Raw genomic sequence first — 20,289 nt, 5'->3', positions numbered from 1 at the left:
GGGAAACAAGACTGTTAGTGACAGTGCCCCCTCTTGTTTCGAGGTGGTACCACAAACCTTAGCTGAAAGTGGATGGCGATCCTCTGGTATCTATGCATGACAACATGTAAAACAAAAGCTTTCCATGCTGGGTGATTTAGCTCTTGCAAAACAAACCAGATTATATAATGTGAATGTTTCTTCTGCCTTCTCAATGTCTGTACCTTCCTAATAAAGCATCTTTCATTTGGCTAAGCTTTTGTTTTTCATTCAGGCCAAACAGAGGTGATTTTTTTACGTCATGCCCAATTAAGAAATGGATAACTGCATGTAATTTTATGGCACCAAACGCTTTTGAAGTTTTGATGGCACTTATGTAATTGGAATGATAAACTACAACTGTATGTGTACTCTACCTGTAAGGTGCAAGGGCTTAAGCACCGTGCAAAGAAAAATGTGTTGCCACTTTACAGTGTTTTCGTAAAATTTAAGTAGAAAAACACAATATCAGGTTACAAAGTATGTGTTTTTGATATGAGCTTTGTAAAATGCATTCTGCAGATAAACTGGATTGTTGTAGGGTTGTTGTATTCTCATCATGGTGATGGAGAATAGCAACATGGTGCATGTTGATTAGCTTATGCAAGTAAAAATTTTGTCTGTAGTCTGTGCATGTGACGATAATTGCCTCATAAACCTATAAAAATTTTAACATTTATTTTTTTTTACTTTGAGAAAAGATGATTACTTCTTTAGAATGTAATGATAATGCATGTACATCTATATGCCTTATTTTATTGAGAATGTTTATGACTGTGCTACAGTGGAGATTAACATTTCTTTTTAAAATTTCCTTGTTTTTTTAATATTATGAGACAGATTTGATTATTATACTTGATTTTAAAGAGAAAGCTGCTTTTTTGACTAATGTAAACTAAACATTAAAAATGGTTGTGATACTAATTGAAGACATTATGGTTGTGGACACTATGGATAATTTATCAGCAAATGCTTAACTTGTATAGTTTACTTAGACATTTATAATAAATCTGTTTCATTTATACTCTCAGAAAGGGTGAATGCATTATCTTCTTTGTCACAGTTTTTACTTTTATGTTTGAGTAAAATTTATTGTGTTATTCAATTAAAAATGATTCATATTTTTAATATTAATTTAGCTTTAAAATGCCAGTTATAGACAGTAGATATCTGAAACAAACATTTATGTAATCTTTTACATTACAGATGGCTGCACAATGGAACTGAAGTAGACTTCAGCAGTGACATTAGGTACAGTCTTACGGAAGGTAGTTTTGTCATCACAAATCCAAATGAAGCAAAAGACTCTGGGAAATATCAGTGTGTGGCAACCAACATTTTTGGCACTATCATCAGTAAGGATGCATTGCTGCAGTTTGCCTGTGAGTATATGTCTGCAGAGTTACTTCTATTTAAAAGTACACTTTGCATTTAAATAGATGATTGCTAGAATATACTGTATATTGATAAGATGTGAAGAAGAAGTAAACATTGCCTTACAGATTAAAAAAGAGCAAAAGGACCTAATTAAGGCAAGGAATTCCCCAAAGCTTTAGAGCCAAGTTATAAAATCATTATAACACTTCATCAGTACAGGTCCCAGTTTCACATATGTAGCTCTCATCACTCTCACATTATACAGTTCTTCATAAAGTATTTAGTCAGTGCTTTAGCTCCATGTCATCCTAGATTAAGACTCAAAATGCACAAAGAAATCTCATATCATATGACTGAATTCCCTTCGATATTATAAGAAGGTAGACATCAAAACGTAACTTTAACTATACTTTATAACAACTGATAAAGCATTATAGATAAGTATAGCTGTGTATACCAATGTCTGAATTCATGTGTTAGGTGTTTCTTTTGTTAAATGACACCTAACTTGTAACATTGTACTGTGCAGTTTTATATTACTATTAATATCAAATCAGATTCCTACTATTTTTTGCATGAGACTGAGTTCTTAATATGAATACAAGGAACAAAAACATGCAATAAAGAGCAGACTAACACTAAAAATAAATAAATAAGTACCAAAACTGAACTGAAATCCTTTTCTTGGCCTAAAGGTTGCTAATTTAAAAAAATAGTATACAGTATACTGGACATAAAGCATGGTTTTAATTCAAGACTTCTTTAGTTTTATATTGTGTAATACATTTATGTTATCTTACTTATATATGGTACGTATATGTAACCACCAAGAATACTGATTAGGATTTTTTTTCTGACTAAAAGCGCACATCACACATTTACTAAACAAAAAAGATATGAGTGCAGACTCATATTGGTGATAGGCAACATATAATATTGTGATTGTAGAAAATAAGGGGTTCTTTGATGAAAATGAAAACATCTTCGAAGTAATGGTCATTTTTGCTTTAGATTTGTGCCAGCAAAACGTGCTTAAGGCAGCATTAGCATACTAATAGGTGCATAGATTAATTTATGCAGCAGTGAACTGTGATGACAATACAATGATTTATATCTTGTAATTACAGGGTAGAGGATTTTTATTTTTTCATCAGATTAGGATCAAAGAATTCCCCAATTCTGGGTGGCAAATTGTAATGTAAATGATATCTTTCACTTTTTATTGTAATCATAATTGTGCGTAGGACTTGAATACAAAAGTTCAGAAAACATGCCTTTTTTAAGTGTTTATAGCTCCATATCTTCTAATGAAAAAGAATTCTAGCTTAATGCTTGTAGTCAGTTTTACAAAAAGAGAAAATATTTAGAAATACAGCAAATAAAATTATTGACTAATCAAGCTTTTTATATTTATAGCAGTCTCCATGTGGACCATTTATGTAACGACTTGGTTCTAAAAAATCAAAAGGCCAGAAGCAAGATGACAACATCAATAGTTATGCTTCTGCTCATATCTGTCTCCCCAGGAGCAATCACAGTAAAAGCTTTTTCCTAATATCTACAGGGAATTATTATATAACATTTTAAGACTCAAATACCCATTAGGGTATTTCTCAGAATATTTTTTCCACTAAGTAATACATTTTTTTGTCTGGTAGACAGGATTGCCTAGTGAAAGAGGTGATGAATTGTAAGCAACCAGGTATCCATTTCAGTCCCAAAACTGACTCAGTGCCAGTGCTTTTATTGTAAGGGAAAAATCATAAAATATAATAATATGTAATAGTTCCACATAATGTGTCATGTAAGTGTTTGTTTTTATACTATACATTCTTTTTGTCTTGTGTTATGAAATCAATTGACTTTGGTATCATTAGCAAGGTAGCTTTTTTAGTAAAGTGTTGTTATAATCCAAATGAGCTTTGTGTAGATGGCTGTAAATTTTGCCTCATATTTACAACAACAACATTTATTTACTTAGCACATTTTCATACAAAAGTTGTAGCTCAAAGTGCTTTATAAGATGAAGAAATAAAACTTTATAAAAATAAAATTAACATTAGTCAATACTAAATAACAAAGAATAAAGTAAAGTCTAATGGCTGGGAGGACAGAAAAAACAAACAAAAAAACACTCCAGAGGGCTGGAGGGAAAAAAACAAAATCTTCAGGGGTTCCATGGCCACAAGACCACCCAGCCCCCACCTAACATAAATGATTTAAATCAGTCCTCATGGTTTTCAGGCTTCACATGAAAAAAACAGATTGTGTCATGTGGACATCTGGCCTTCAATCCATCAAAGGGATTGCATGGTGCCTTGATCAGATGGTGGTGGCACAGAACGGCACCACAGAAAAACCGGAAAAAGAACAGCAGAAAAAGTAATGATTAGTATGGATTGTGGAGTCATGATAAAAATGATAATTCAATGTATTTACTGTATAGTTTTTCAGGGTTACACTAAAACATATATATGAGAAAGTCATGTTAACATTTTTTTAAAGTGCTCCACCATGTTAGCTTGGCAAATTTCTATTGGTAAGCTACTCCAGATTTTAGGTGCATACCAGCAGAAGATTGCCTCACCACTTCTTTTAAGTTTAGCTGTTTGAAATCTAAGCACACACTCACTTTAAGATCTAAGGTTACGATTTGGAGTGTAAGATGACAGGCATTCCAAAGTATAGGACAGAGCGAGATTATTTAAGGCTGTGTAAATTGTGCATTGTGAAAACATTAACAAAAAGTAATTGTGATAGATAAGGACATAAATTAAGGCAAACAGCAAGGATAGTTGTTCTGTCATTGGAACCCCTAAGGTTCTGAGAATACTTACCATATATACTCATGTATAAGTCAGGTCTTGAAATCCAAAAAATCGATCATAAAATCAGACCCCGACTTATATGCCTGTTCAGAAATGTGACAATTAAATTATTTTTTTTAACATTTTCTTGCCTCCTCCAATCTCCAACCAGTTTCTCAGACACATCAAATTTTGTTGCAGCAGCGCAGTTACCAATTTGTTTCACCACTTCAACGATGTTTAATTTTCTTCTGATGGAACGTTCCATCGTAGATAAGGGATGCTCCCACGATAAAGGTGTATGAGGGTGTGAGATACAAAAAACACAAATCAGTGCAAACTTTGCTTCGGAATTATTCAGGTATTACCGTGTGGTCACGTAGGCACAATACATAAAAAAAAAAAGGCAGTGTGCTCCACGGTTACCCTCTGAGGTGGGCGTTAGCATTTGCCACATTTGACTTATACAACCAACATTATAAAATACCAGAAATTATACAGTAAAACCAAGTCCTGACTTATCCTCGGGAGAACTTATCTGCAATTATATACAGTATTGAATTTTTTCCTGTAATTAAGTAAATTGCCATGGAATAAACCTTGTTGCATTACAGCGTTTATCTTTCAAGCGTGGGACCACTGCAAGCAGAAGAAACTTGCAACCTTGACTTAGGGCTGAATCTAAACATCAAATCATAAAATCATACTTGCAAATTGAATCCTAGTGATTTGGTAGGTCAGACCCTACTAGCTAAGCCCTAAGGAAGTGGAGTGTATACTTGGAGGTAGCAATACTGAAAATGTGAGGGAAAAAGAGATTTATACAGATCAATTGGATTTGTCATCTATAAAACAGAAAGAAGATTGAAATATGTTCTAGGCATTTTCCAGATTGCTGCATATTTTATTTTGTTTGTGCCTTTTCATATTTCATTCTATACATATTTCATTAAAATGTAGACTGTTTTTTGAAGTCAAGTCTCTGTATTATATATGTGGTACTGTGTGTCTAGATTTACATTTGTTCATATGGAAAAAGTCATGCAGGTTATAAGCTCGATTAACTCAATAGCTTTATTAACTTTATTAACTCAAAAGAATGTCACAATGGCACAGTGCACTTGGGTACAATCTCGTAAGTGTTCAAATTGCCAGCCTTGCATACTGACAACTGTAAGCCTACTTTGGCCCACCCCTATATATATATATATATATATATATATATATATATATATATATATATATAAAACAGATATATGAAGGGCTACAGTAGTCCTAACATGCTCATCTTTTTTTTTTAACAATATCAGAGTACCTTACTGATTTTTGTTTCTTACATTAGGAGCACATGTAGGTTGCTTAGGGATACAGACCGTGAAGTACTAAGAAGTGAAACTTCTGAACCAGCATTCTTGTAGTTAGTTACCTTGATGGAGGAAATTAGAACATTTATCCCCAGCCCTGAGGCAGGTGGGAGGCCCAGGATGGTTAGCGCACAAATTCTTAGTTTTATTTATGTTAGGCATTCTCGTAACAATATTCAGTGATTTGATAACCACTTCTGGTGTCAAATGAAGCCCCTGAAGACAGTTTACAAACTAGTTTTAAAAATGATCTGACACCACTTGAACTGCTTAATGTCGTACATGGAATGATTTTACCCAACTGTGTGAATTACACAGTGTGTTTTTTTTGCACTGTACACTGTAGATCGGATCAAGGTGTTGTTTTAGTAAATGTTTTAGTTTTTTTTTTTTTATTAAAAGTAATTTTCGCACAAAAAGGTACCAATAAAAGACTGAACAGTCACTTGATCCTGGCCTTTCAGATGGGAGCCTAAATGTCAAGTGAATTTAGCTGCTGTTATTAATGAACTAACAACCATTAAAGCTCAGAAGTGAATTCTTTTGAAATCTGCATGACTTTAAAAGAATATTCTGTTGCATTTGGTTTGCACTGATAATCTTTTGAATTTTGACTTGAAATATAAAAATATATGCACTGGTAACATTTTGCATTTATGATGAAATGTTACTGATTATGAGCCTGTAATGTTCTGTTAATATTGGTTTTGTCAAATGGCCCATATTTTGCAAGGCTGCAGCTGAGGAGTGGCTAATTCAGACATTTCTGTCCTAGGCCCTGTGATGACTATTTTTTGTCCGAAGAACATAACTAATATGAATAATTTTGAAGCATCACATTTCCTTAATGCAGATATACTGTATAAGGTTTGCCCCCTCAAAAAATGTGAATTCAGCACTGTTGTGAGAAATTACAGAAGTAGTATTAGAAGTTAGCAAAATGCTTTTTTACCTGCCAATGCTGTATATTGTCAAACTGCTGATTAGGAGCAGCGGACTTTTCAGATATATCCCATTTTTTTCACATAAAGTAAAATAATTACAAGAAATGTTTCAGCTATACAGCTATTGATCTGTTGAAATTAATGAATGCTATGTTTGCTACATGCTGCAAGCCATTAAAACTCAAGGATTTACCATGTGAAGTGAAACAATTAACTTACTTGGTTTATTGAGTTTTAAACAGAGTACGTTATGAATCTGGTTGATATTGACTTTTGCAGTCATTTAGCCCAAAAACACATGTAACCATTGTTTTCATTGTTTCTTTTCAAATTTGGTAGACTTCCAGGCACTTCCAGGCATTAATCATTTGTGTCTTCGGTTTGATACAGTCGGGTGTAACACAATATGTAATGCAATTAAAAAATGATATTCACCTACTTGTTTGATGCGGTTAAGGGTTTCAGTGGACTAAAGCAGAACCTGAGCAGAATCAACAACACTTATTTCTGTAGCGCATTTTTATGCACAGGATGTACCTCAAAAGTGTTTTACAAGATGTCAAAGAAACAATAACAAGAAAAGAAAAAAAAGTTAAATTAGGTAAGATTAATAGTAAATAAGTAACCAAAAATAAATCAATATGAGCTTACATAGCATAGATATATAATTAGTAAAAAAAAGAAAGTACAATCCTTATATATAATATCATATTGTAAGTCACCAAAGATGAGTACAATGGTAAGATCAGGTGGCCAGGAGGACAGAAAAAAACAAAATAAATCTCCAAATAACCTGGAGAAAAAATAAAACTGGAAGGGATCCAAGGCCAAGACTTGATTGGCCTTCTACTGAGACTCCATTTAATATTCTGCCTAACATCCAGCCCAGCAAACAGGACCCCCAACTGGCAGGGAAAACTCTGTGGTTGGTGGCAGGATTGACACTCCAGCCACCATAAAAAACCTCACACTGTTCCATTGATGCTGAGGGGGTCATCTGCTGCACTCGGGTCCCAATACAGGTGTTTCTTTTTTATTGTGGGTGTGGCAACGTTGGTTGGTCGTCCAGTGGGTGTCACAAAAAAGGGGTAAATACAATACAATACACAGAACACAAGTAATCCTTAATACAATATAACAGTGCAATAGAAATATTACAAATACAGAGCAGAATTCAACAGTAAATGATATTACATAATACAATTTGAATGGCTTTCGTGTTATTGGAGAGTAGTTTCTGAGTACCTTTGGAAACTTGTATTATACTCTGGCATTCATGTAGCAGCCACTGTATGATGCATTTAGTATTGGGTACAATAAATAACATTTAAAAACTGGGACTGGCTGTGGAGCCTTGTGACACTGATTTGGATTAATTAAGTTTCATAATGTCATGGTATGTGGCAAGGAGAGCGTCTTTAGACAGTATGAATTGGTATAAGTAAACAAGAAGAGGGCAAAGAGACAGAGCTGTACACATTTTGTCTAATGCCTTAATAAGTAATTCACACTTGTGCTAATCACCACAGTTCGCTATAAAGTTGCTTAAAACGTGATAGCAGATTACTTTCCTAGTTGTCTTTTGCCACAAGGAAATGATCTAGGAAGTAAGACAGAGATTATACATTTTTCTATTTACTTTCTAGCTATATTGTTGAATATATTTGCTGCCCACATATTTGTCATGTTTGCTGTGAAACAGGGAAAAGCTAGACAGATCCCATTACTTTAATATGAGACACAACTTTACCTTAAAGATATATATAGAGGTGAACTAAAACTCAGAGAAATACACAGCTTATTGTGAAATTAGTATGTTTTCTCTGTTTATTTGCTTTAAAATATCCTTTTCCATGCATTTTAGAATGCTAAATAAACAGTTTATTTATTTTAATTAAAAATGTCATAGGAAGAGAAGTCAGTCTAGTGAACACAGATTCTTGAATAAAGGCATCCTTGTTATAGTTACCACATATTCTGTACCCAAAACTTCAAATGCTTAAAACAGGTCCTTATTTTTAGCAATAAGAGTCTCCGACTAGAATTATGATCTGCAAACTTCTTGCAGTGTACCACCTCATTTATGTGATATTTATCCTCTTTATTGGATGCTGTGGCGGATGGCCGGTGCCCTTACCCAGCCAGGACACATTCATTATGGAAGGACCCGGGGAGAGAATATTTCCAGGACAGTTTCTCCCCCGGACTTACAGAGGGCAGCCCCCTTTGTTTCCAGTGGGGCCATGGGTCATGAGCATGGGAGCTTAACCCTGCTGGGGCCCATCACCATCGCCAGGGGGTTAATGGACAGTTTCAGAGCCCTACCTGCCACACACGGAAGTGCAGCCAGAAGGAGCTTGTTGGCCACCTGGAGTCCTTCCACGTGCCCTATAAAAAGGGGCCGGTTGCCAGAAGTGAACGGCCAGAATCGAGAGGAAGGACTGCTGGCAAAGAAGGAATTTTGCACTGTGCTTTGCCTTTGTACTGCAAAGGCAATGAATGTAAATAAACTAGGTGTTGTTTGCTAAACTCGTCTCTTTGCCTGTCTGTGTTGGGTTAGGGTGGCTGTATGCTTCCTGGGCTTCACAATGTTTAAATAAAGTTTATAGGAGTAACCTTAATGCATTGGTAAGAGCAATCATTCAGAGAGCAGTAGTAATAATTCAGCCATTTTAATGTCAAGGATCTTTGGTCAGGAAATCACATAAAAGGCTATAAATGTCTTACCACTGCCATTACCAGAAGGATAAAAGATTGTATTAATGAGGAAGTAGAAGATGACTTATTAGGTGAGACATAGAAGAAAGGTGTATTTGCATAAGAGAAAGAGTAACATACAAGTAATGGAAGTAAGAGTACAAAGTTACTAACCGAAAAATAGGCAACCCAACCATCCATCCATTTTGCCACCTGCATAATTTGGCCAGTACTTGGTGGAAGGCAGGAAGCATTCCTGGAATGTGCACCAGGTCATTGCAGGGCATAACACTCACACACCCATACACACTTCTTCTTCTTTTTCTTTCGGCTGCTCCCGTTATAGGTTGCCACAGTGGATCATTTTCTTCCATATCTTTCTGTCCTCTGCATCTTGTTCTCTTACACCCATCACCTGCATGCCCTCTCTCACCACATCCGTAAACCTTCGCTTAGGCCTTCCTCTTTTCCTCTTCCCTGGCAGCTCTGTCCTTAGCATCCATATACCCAGCATCTCTCCTCTACACATGTCCAAATAAATGCAATCTCACCTCTCTCTCTGACTTTGTCTCCCAACTGTCCCTTTCTCTCACCTTAGTGTCCAACCTCTTATAGAACTCATCATACGCCTTTTCTTTAGCCTTTGCCACCTCTCTCTTCACCTTGCGCCTTATCTCCTTGTACTCTTGTCTACTTTCTGCATCTCTCTGACTATCCCAATTCTTCTTTGACATCTTCTTCCTTTCTCTTCGTTTCTCCTCCCATCCACACCATGATAGAACAATTTGAATCCACCTTCAATCCCCCTGGCCTTACTCCCCTTCCATTTAGTCTCTTGCGCGCACAATATATCAACCTTCCTTCTCTCCATCATATCTGCTAACTCTCTCCCCTTACCAGTCATACTGCCAGCATTCAAAGTTCCTACCCTCAGTTCCACTCTCTTTACTTTCCTCCTCTCCTCCTGCCTCCGGACACGTCTCCCCCCCTTCTTCTCCTTCTTCTTCTTCGGCCAACAGTAGCCCAATTTCCGCCAGAACCCTGTTGGCTAACAGTACTGGTGGCGGTCGTTGTTAACCTGGGGCTCGACCGATCCAGTATGGAAATTTGTATTGTTGTCCACATATTGATTTGGCAAAATTTTACACACCCATACTTACTCATATGAAGTAATATATGTTGTGGTCAGCAGTTAATATAACCTGTTCATCTTGGAATGTTGGAGAAAAGGCAAGTCACCCAGTGGAAATCTTATGCAGACATTGACAGAATATTCACACTCTAAGCAGAAAGTCTCCTGTCTGAGATTTGAACTCACGGTAGAGCTCTGAGGCTTACTGCTTATTCAAATTAAAAATAAGAAATATATACATCTGTATTTTTCACAGTGGCCAAATTGTCAGCAAGCACTCAATCTACTGCATAATGTGTGATGAGTGGACCTGGCCCTGTTCCAGTATGTTGGCACAGCCAGTGCAGAGCTGAGTATTTTTAATCCTTCATCATTCTTTTTTTCGTGGGTTTCCTTTACACTAGGTCTCATCTCAATTTTTAGTTCATATAAGCTTTCAAGATGATCCCTTTATGTAAACATTAAAATACAAGACGTGCACGGAATTACAACTGCTGTCTACACACTTCTGGCAAAGTCATAGAATGAGCTAGTGAGAAAATCTGCTTTAGCCACTAGGCTTTTGTATTACCCCTACAAGCTGAAACTGCATAGTATGTTTATAGTCATTGATGACCTCTTAAGACAAGGATCTATTAAATATTATTAGGAGGATTTCATCATTTGCCACATCTTTATATACTGACATTAATTCTTCAATTCCACTGAATCTCATTCTGATTACTGGTGAGCCTGAGTCTCGGTATTTTACCCTGCTCAGCCTCATCCAGCAAATTAAATCAATAACAGTTTTGAAATGTAAGTTGATGTAACTTTTTATGGGATTATGAATGGATATAAATTAAGTCCACTCCAATAGTGTGAGGTAGGCATTTTCACACAGAAAGCATCATATTGTATTCTGTACAAAGTGGTGTATTTTCAGTGTAAGTGCACATGTACTCATTTACCCACCTGAAGAAGTGTGACCATGGACCAAAGATGTTTGTGATAGGATAATGAAAAGCATGACCTATTAAGTAAATAGAACATCACACTAGTAAGAGCCCCTCTAAATGCTATTGTCTTTAAAATGGTCCACTATTAGGGTGGTAATTCATGTATCCACATATAATGCAGTAGAATTAAAGGGAGCAAAAGTCAAATGGATACTTTGGAGGAACTCATAATAAAGAGGTTGGAATCTTCCATAATGGCAGTAATTTCCACTTCTACCAGATGGAACTAAGTTACCTGAAATGCGGAAAAGACACAAAAGAAACTGTTGTGTAGTTGGCCAATCAAATAAAATTTGGGCTTCAAGGATGTTGTAATTCTAAAGGCTACCACATGGTATGCAGACTTAGTCGCCCTAAGTTTTTGTAGGCACATCGTTGTCCTCATAGTGGGTTTTGGAAGCTGTTTGCTACTAAAATTCCTTTAATTTAGAGCCAGAAGGTGAGCTACAGCTGTGTGGATGGTGAAGTGGTATGGTCAGAGGTTTGGGTAATAAGTGTAAGGGACATCTTATTAAGGTTAGTTCTGAGGTAGTGAAGTAGATTTTGCTTTGTGTTGATTTTTTTGCCCCTTTTATTGTCCACACTCTTGTTTTGAGTTTAAATAAACCATTATGTAACTCCTATGAACTGTCTTCTGGTTTTCTCTATCGGTTTCCATTTACCACTGGGAGAATTAATGGTTTCCAACATGATTCTGACCTTTTCTACCTCCAATCTGTTGCCTCTTAGTATGCCCCTTCCTGAAATCCCCCTTCCGTCTAGGTGTTCCTTTGTTACTTTACTTTCTTTCTTTTGACAAATTAAAAGAGATTTGTTTTTCTTACTTCCATGTTATAGAATAATATTCTTTCTTATTATTCATCTTGTCTTAGTTCTAGCTATATTGCTAGATCACCTCTACCATATACGCAATTGTTGTTGTATGTGAATGGCATATACATATTTGTGCAATATATGAATCATAACAGTTTGGTTAATAACTTTATTCTAAGGCTTATGCCAAATAAATCATTAATAATGGTTAATAAAATACAAAAAGAATACAGAATAGTGGAAAATCTCACTTTTAAAAAAGAAAATAGGATAGTAGGATTAAGAACAAGTCGACCCCCACCCCTGAGAGAGAGAGCAAGGCCAACGGAGTAAAACTTAAGGCTTGTAAACATACCTAAATTGATGAGTTTGATATGCCAATATAGATGAATGGAGAAGAAAAAGAAATGCAGAAATAATCCTTCCTCTGTGCTTTAAGAGCTTATTCTCAAATATTACTGATTACATCCTGCCATGTTTTGAAAAGAATCTGTACAGATCCTGTAACTGAGTATTTGATTTTTTCCAATTTCATATAGTATAAAACATCAGTTTCCCACTGACTTAAAAGAGGAGAGTTAGGATTCTTCCAGTTTAGCAAGATCAGTCTGCGTGCCAAAAGTGTAGTGAATGCAATCACAGTTTGTTTGTCCTTCTCCACTTTAAACCCATCTGGAAGAAACCCAAACACAGCTGTTAATGGGTTAGGAGGAATTGTGAGACCAAGGCTGTCTGAAAGGTAATTAAAAATTTTGGTCCAGAATGATGTTAATTTGGTGCAGGACCAAAACATGTGACCCAGTGAGGCTGGGACTTGATTGCAGCGTTCGCAGGTTGGATCTTGCCCTGGAAACATTTTGGAGAGTTTTAGGCGAGGTATGCTTTGTGCATATGGAGCTCGAGTGAATTCTCTGCATTGCTATTTTCCACTCCTTTTCTGATATATTGATTGAGAGATCTTTTTCCCAGTGTCCTCTTGAGATCTTTGAAAGGGAGGGACTGTGAAATAATTTTATATATTGCAGAGATGGTGTCTGAGTCCTTGAGATTGAGCAATATTTTTTCCAGCATGGATGAAGGTACAAGATGAGGAAAATCGGGCAGGTTCTGTTTAACAAAGTTCCTAATTTGAAGATAGTGAAAGAAATGTGTAGCTGGAATGTTAAATTTGGAATGTAATTGTTCATAGAATTGCAAAGGTGCTGTCTATATAAAGATCTCTAAGCAAGTTAATCCCAAATTTTTTACAGATATTAAAAACTGCGTATGTTTGCGAAGGTTGAAAGAGGTGGTTCTCTTGCAGAGGTGCCACAGATAAAAGCTTCTCCATCTTAAAATGCTTTCTACATTGGTTCCATATTCTGAGTGAGTGAAGCACAATTGGGTTATTAGTATATTGCCGATAACTCACATTTATTGGGACACAGAGCAGGGAATATAAAGAAGTACTGCAGGATTTTAGTTTTATTGCGAACCAGGCCTGTGTATGTTCATCTATTTGTGTCCAGGTTTTAATAGCTTGTATGTTTACTGCCCAGTAATAAAACTGGAAGTTAGGTAGAGCCATGCCACCTTCTGCCTTTTGTCTTTGTAGGGTCACTCTTTGGATACGTGGATGTTTTGAGTTCCAAATAAATGAGGTTATTGTTGAATCTAATTGCTTAAAAATGATTTATTGATGTATATTGGAATGTTTTGAAATAAAAAGGAGCTTAGGAAGAATATTCATCTTAACAGTGTTAATTCTTCCAGCTAGAGTAAGATGAAGGGTTGACCATCTATGCAAGTCTTGTTTAATTTTTTCCATGCAGACTGCAAAATTTTGTTGATAAAGAGCTTTATGTTTACTTGTGATGTTTACCCCGAGGTATTTAAACTGTTCTGCAATGATAAAAGGTAGGGTGTCTAATCTAATATTATATGCTTGAGAATTCACTGGAAAGAGTACACTTTTATTCAGATTAATTCTGAGACCAGAGATCTTTTGAAATTCTGTGAGTGCTGTTAAGACTGCAGGCACAGAATTTTGTGGGTCTGATATATACAGTACCATATCATCTGCATATAGAGAAATTTTCTGTTCCAGTCCTTTTCTGATAATCCTCTTTATGTGATCAGCATTTCGACAGTGAATTGCCAGTGGTTCAATGGCAATTGCAAACAGCAACGGTGACAAGGGGCATCCTTGTCTGGTACCTCGTTCTAGTTTAAAGTAGTCTGAACAAATGTTGTTGATACAAATTGAAGCTTCTGGATTGGTATACAGTAGTTTGATCCATGCACAAATGTTCGGGCCAAACCCAAATTTCTCCAATGTAGTAAAAAGGTATTTCCATTCAATCATGTCAAATGCTTTTTCTGCATCCAATGATAATAATATTTCTGGGGTGTTTGACTTAGTTGGTGAGTATATTACATTAAACAGGCATTGAAGATTTGAGGATAAGTGTCGACCCTTGATAAATCCAGTTTGATCTTGTGATATTACCGAGAGGAGCACTTTCTCCATCCTTCTAGCTATAATTTTTGAGAGTATCTTAACGTCATTATTCAAAAGTGAAATTGGTCTGTATGATGCACATTGTAATAAGTCCTTATTTTTTTTAGGAAAAACGGTGATTAATGCTTGGCGAAAAGTTTGAGGAAGAGTTTGATTGTCTCTGGCTTCTGTAAATGTTGCTAATAGGAGGGGAGCTAGCTGAGCAGAGAATTTCTTATAAAATTCAACAGGGTAGCCATCAGGGCCTGCTGCTTTCCCGTCTTGAAGTCACTTTATAGCATCTAGTAATTCTGACAACGCCAGAGGTTGAGTTGAGTTGAGTTTGGGTTTAGAAACCTCCAGGGGTCTGATAAGTTGTGATCAGTTATAAACTTTGTAATTATCTTTGCAGTGTTAGATGTCGTTCCCCCTGTGACAGAAGTCCTATCTAAGAGAGGATTTAAAACACAATTAAAGTATACAGCCATTATAATTTTATGAGTGTTCACATTGGGAATGGATGCAAATAAATTTTGTATAAATTCCTTATCATCGACATCAGGTGCATAAGCATTTATTAAAATCATTTTACAGTTAGATAAGTTGCCCATGACCATCACATATCTCCCTTCAGGATCCAATACTACATCTGATGCTACAAATGAGACTGTTCTATGTATAAGATTTCCCACACCTCTAGTTTTCTTTGTAAAGCTAGAATGGAACATTTGGCCAGTCCAGTTCTTTTGCAGCTGGAACTGATCCTTGCTTAGTAAGTGGGTCTCCTGTAAAAATACCATTGTAGCGCTTAAACCTGTTAGGTGAGAGAGTACTTTCTTTTTTATTTGTGAATCAGGCCTTTAACATTCCAGCTCACAAAGTTAACTGTCCCATCATGGATGAATTGATTCTGAATTGTTGATGTCATTTTATAGTCTTAACTGGAAGTGAGACAGTTTTAACCTTAATTTCCTTTTTCCCCAAGAGTTATTGCCATGCAGCTTATTGTTACGTTGGTAGTTATAATTATAAAGATTAAAAGGATAGATTAGATATAGATATAGCCTGCTCTCTTTCTCTCCCCCCATTAAATCCCCACCTTCCCATTTTGCCTCCCCACATGAGGCTGGACCCCACTCCACGCAGTCCCGGTCCTCTGACATACCCAGAGACAGAGCACGTCTAAAGCAAAACAAGCCCCCACGCAGCGGCGTTTTAGGATTAAAAAGTAGAGATATCTATTGCCTATATTTTCTAAATACTATATGCCTAAAATATAATCATTGACAAACTATGAACCTAAAATATATATAATCTTCAGCAATCTTAATGTATTAAGGTAATAAACCCAGATAATAAACCCAGGGAATGGTGTTAGAAAGTGGTCCAGAATAAGCATAGTAAGTCTTAATGCAGTAATAGCAATAACAATAAACCAAGGGTATGATGTTAAACAGTCTCCTTTATGGTAGAGAAAAAATAAATAAATAAGATAAAGAAAAAAAATGTAAAAATTAAAATAAAAGAAAGAAATTAAGCACAAACGTCTATAACTGTAATTAAAACATAAATTGATAGCGTCCGAGTAATAAAGAGGTTATATAATTATAAAAACCCGTATCTTAAAAAATAGATCAAGCAGTAGGTTATTTATCCTTGCCATGTCATAACAGGCTACGACTCACTATTGTGTTTCAAAATAGTGTTGGGATCAGATTTCTTAATTCCTTTTCTGCTTACTCTTTGCTGGCGAAGACATAGAATTAACCTTGCAATTCCACTTTCAGTTTGGCAGGATACAAAAAGCTATATTTGATATTGGCTTGCCATAACCGCTGTTTGATGTTATAGAAGGCTGCATGTTTAGTAGCTGTTGCTGGAGAGAAATCAGGGAAGATACAAATGTGGTTATTTTCATATATAATCTCTTCCTTGTGTCTGAGGCGTGCCATCACCTCTAGTTTAATTAGTAATCTCTCGAAGCGAATAATAAAAGATCTAGGTTCAGCGGTATTTGATCCACGTACGCGATAAGCCGCTGCTATCTCAAAATCTGCTTTAAAGTCCTCTCCAATTATTTTAGAAAATATTTCAGCTGCAAATTTCAGTGGGTTTAGACTTTCTCGATTCTCAGGTTGACCTTTAATTCTAATATTATTCCTTCTGCTTCCATCTTCCAAAGCAGCAAGTCTGTCTCCGTGTTTTTTGCATTCGGAGTTGGCAGTTGTTGCTTTTTCTTCAGCACTGGCAGCATTTTTGGCTGTTTCAATCTGAGTCGCGAATGTCTCCTTGATATCCTCCAGTTGATCAGCAAGTGTGCTCAGTTTAGACGAGATTTCCTGAATGTGCTCTTCAAATTTACCCAGCAGATCTTTAAAGACTGCCTCAAAGCGAACACATATGCATTTCTCCAAGTCTTTATTATCCTGCTGCCGCTTCTGTCGCAGCTTCTCATTTGCCTTTTCCTTTGCCTTCTCATTTGCCTTCTCGCTTTTCTTTATATCTTTCTTTATCTCTTGCATGAGTTCAGCGATCATAATCTTCAGTTCAGACAGATCATTTCTGCTTTCGTGCACCATAGGTGAGGCGGTGGGCTCTATTGTAGCCGGTGTTCCTGGCTAGTGTGGAGTAGTTGAAAGCGCGGACTGCAAGGCCTTTTCCAGTTTTCCGATCATCTTCTCCAATCGGCGAGCTATCGTGACCTGCGTCACTCAGGCTCGTACATTCACTCCTCATTTCAATCTCGGCCAGAGACAATGTAGCGGATCGTGGTCTGACGAGTCTAGGCTTTTGCCCATCTGATCCTGGTCAGTCTCTGAAAGGCCGTACCTTGAGCCTTGCCGATCTGAAGTTGGATGTAGCTTTAGTTTTCGTTTCTTTCTGAACCCCTTTCTTGTTGGCCATGTTTATATATTCTTGCATATACTGTAGTAGTACCCTCAGGTTGTACCCTCCTGGGCGTCCTGGCTGGGCTCCACAATGCCACAATGTATATGTATATATACTGTATATATGTGTGTATATGTATATATATATGTTTATGTGTGTGTGTATATATATATATATATATATGTGTGTATATATATATATATATATATATATATATATATATATATATATATATTTATATATATATGACAGCAACACTCATGACAATGTCAATCATGTTACGTTATTATTAAAATGTTTCCTTTTCTTTTTCATTACTTCTTTAACACACTACTTCTCCGCTGCAAATCGCGGGTATTTTTCTATATATATATATATATGAATGACCACCAAAGAGCGGGGAGACTTGATCACGTGAACGTGTCTGCAAAAAGTGGCATCTCCTGCCCTGCAAAAGTCGAGCAGGTGGCGCGTGCGCATAGCTGTGCCGGCCTTTGAGACGCTGACTGCACTTCTGCCTTAAGTCAAAGTGAGCACTTTTAATTTTTTTCATCCTCCCCCTGAGCTATAGCCCAGACAAGTGCAAACACGGGACCCCTTTTCTACACCACGGCAAACTAATATTAAGGCGATTCGCACTTTCTTTTGCACGTATACGATTATGAGGTCGTCAGCTTGGATTATGAAGACACGCACACGAGTTGAGGACTGACAGTGCCATCACAAACCGATTAATGGCAGGGACGTCTCACCAGTTTACACAAGACCCACGCGACTGTCCCCAAAAGGCGATCATATCGTCAGCGAACACATCTCTCTACACTATATAAAAGAAAAAGGCAGCTTTCCTTTCTTTACACCTTTTTTCCTTTTATCCCAAACCAAAGCCTTTCTCTCTTAACACTGCAGAGGACACAAAACTAATTTTCTTTAATTGCTGGTAATGCCGGTAAGGCACATTACCAGAGGCAGAAATTTGAACATTCACATAGAAAATGTCATTTCTATACCACAGCCGTCGTGTAGCGCCTTTCAAAAGGGATCTACAACCGAGAGATCATCCATATACAGTTTAGCTGCTGTTAGTACTACTTACCTGTTGTGTTACACTGTCTTTACAATGTAGTTTACCCGAAACCACTCCAGGAATGCTCAATGTAGCTTTACTTCTTAAAACGTTAATGTTTTACTGTTTAATAACTTATAGACTACATTTTATTATTTTTCCCTTGCACTCAGTGACCAAAGCTATACACACTGTGGCCCCCGGCCGGGGCGGGAGCCCGGCCGGGACGCCCAGGAGGACGTGAGGAGGACTTGTGCCTCCTCCAGACCCTGAGGGGCGTCCGTCCTGGTTCTGTTGGGGGCCACGGGTTGAGGGCATGGAAGCCCTTCCCTGTAGGGGCCCGTGGTCACCGCCAGGCGGCGCCCGATGCCGGTTTATCCCGCGCGGTTGCCGGTCGGGCAGGAGCCCGCCGGGACGCTTGGAGGACCGGAGGAGGGCGAGTGCCTCCTCCAGACAGAGTGGGGCGTCCGTCCTGGTTAGGCAAGGGGCCTCGGGTACAGGGCTTTGAAGCCCAGCCCTGTAGGGACCCGTGGCCACCGCCAGGCGGCGCCCCGGTGCCTAATTATCCCGGGAGCCGGCACTTCCGCCACACCAGGAAGTGCCGGGGGGAAGACTTTATGTGGCACCCGGAGAGCTGCCAGGAAGACAGCCGACACTTCCGCCACGCTTGGGCGTGGCTAGAGACGGAAACACCTGGGGCTCATCCGGGGCATTATTTAAGGGGCCGCCTCCCTCCAGTCATTGGTGGAAGTCGGGAGGCAGAAGGACTGAGCTGGAGAGCGAGGACAGGAGGCGGCCAGGAAGCAAGGCACAGGACTGTGGGCCCTGGACTTGGGGGAATCAGTGCAAGAGGCACTGGGGTTCGTGAGTGCACGTGACATTTATATGATTGTAAATACTGTAAATAAACGGTGTGTGGGTGCAAAAATGATGTCCGTCTGTCTGTGCCGGGGCCAGCGTTCACAGTGGCGTAGTCGGCAGGATGCTCCGCCTGGGACAAGGCGGGGACCTGGGTTCAAACATTCAATTTCTGTGAACGGCCCGGCGCAGCAGCGACCCACACACTGGCCGCGGGAGCGGCCCGTGCACAACCCAGCGGGAGCGTCGCCCCAGAAACCGCCACCGGACAGCGGAATGGCTTTCCCCGGGTGCGGAGGAGGACCCAACATCGCGGAGCGCAGCGGGCTCCGAAAGTCGCGCTGTCGGGACGGACAGCCAGGCCGGCGTTGCTTCGCTGAAGGCCACGCCGAGGCATGACGGGATTCGGGAGGTGAGTGCCCTGCCCTGCAATCATCGGCCCTTCGGGGTCGGACTTACCTTTGTTTCGACAGGGAGGGACGAACCGGATCGCGTCCGTGGCGAGGCACGCGGGCCACGGGCTGTCGGCAGCGCGGCGACGGAGGCAGCGAAGAGGGCTGCGGATTCGGAGCCGCTGCGGCTCAAGGAATCGCCGCAGTCACAACGCGGCGAAGAGGCACGCCTCGCACTCGGAGCAGGGGAGGCAAGATGGCCGCGGGCCGGATGTCCCGCCCGCTGACAGGCACGGGATTGGCCGGTGTGTCTTGCGTGCCCGCCGAGGATTGGATGGAGGCGGGACCTAGGAACGCCAATCTCGTGCCAAACCGAGACCCGATTGGGCCAGAGGGAGTGGCCCAGAGGAGGCAGGCGTCGCGTGGAGCTGATGAACAGGTAAGCCCACCGACGT

At 38.8% G+C, this 20,289-nt stretch overlaps 1 protein-coding gene across 4 annotated transcripts in view; it reads left to right on the top strand.

The window, feature by feature from the left end:
* The window catches only part of cntn5 (contactin 5), a 1,359,131-nt gene that overhangs the window by 792,628 nt on the left and 546,214 nt on the right, over window positions 1-20,289 (top strand). For all 4 annotated transcript variants that reach the window (XM_039744349.1, XM_039744347.1, XM_039744348.1 and 1 more), the window contains exon 6: window positions 1,225-1,400. In XM_039744349.1, the coding sequence (XP_039600283.1) occupies window positions 1,225-1,400 (176 nt within the window). The remainder of the gene's footprint in view (window positions 1-1,224; window positions 1,401-20,289) is intronic.

This window comes from Polypterus senegalus, chromosome 2, assembly GCF_016835505.1.
Source record: "Polypterus senegalus isolate Bchr_013 chromosome 2, ASM1683550v1, whole genome shotgun sequence".
Classification (NCBI taxonomy): Eukaryota; Metazoa; Chordata; class Cladistia; order Polypteriformes; family Polypteridae; genus Polypterus; species Polypterus senegalus.
This window is presented reverse-complemented; position numbering and strand designations above follow the sequence as displayed.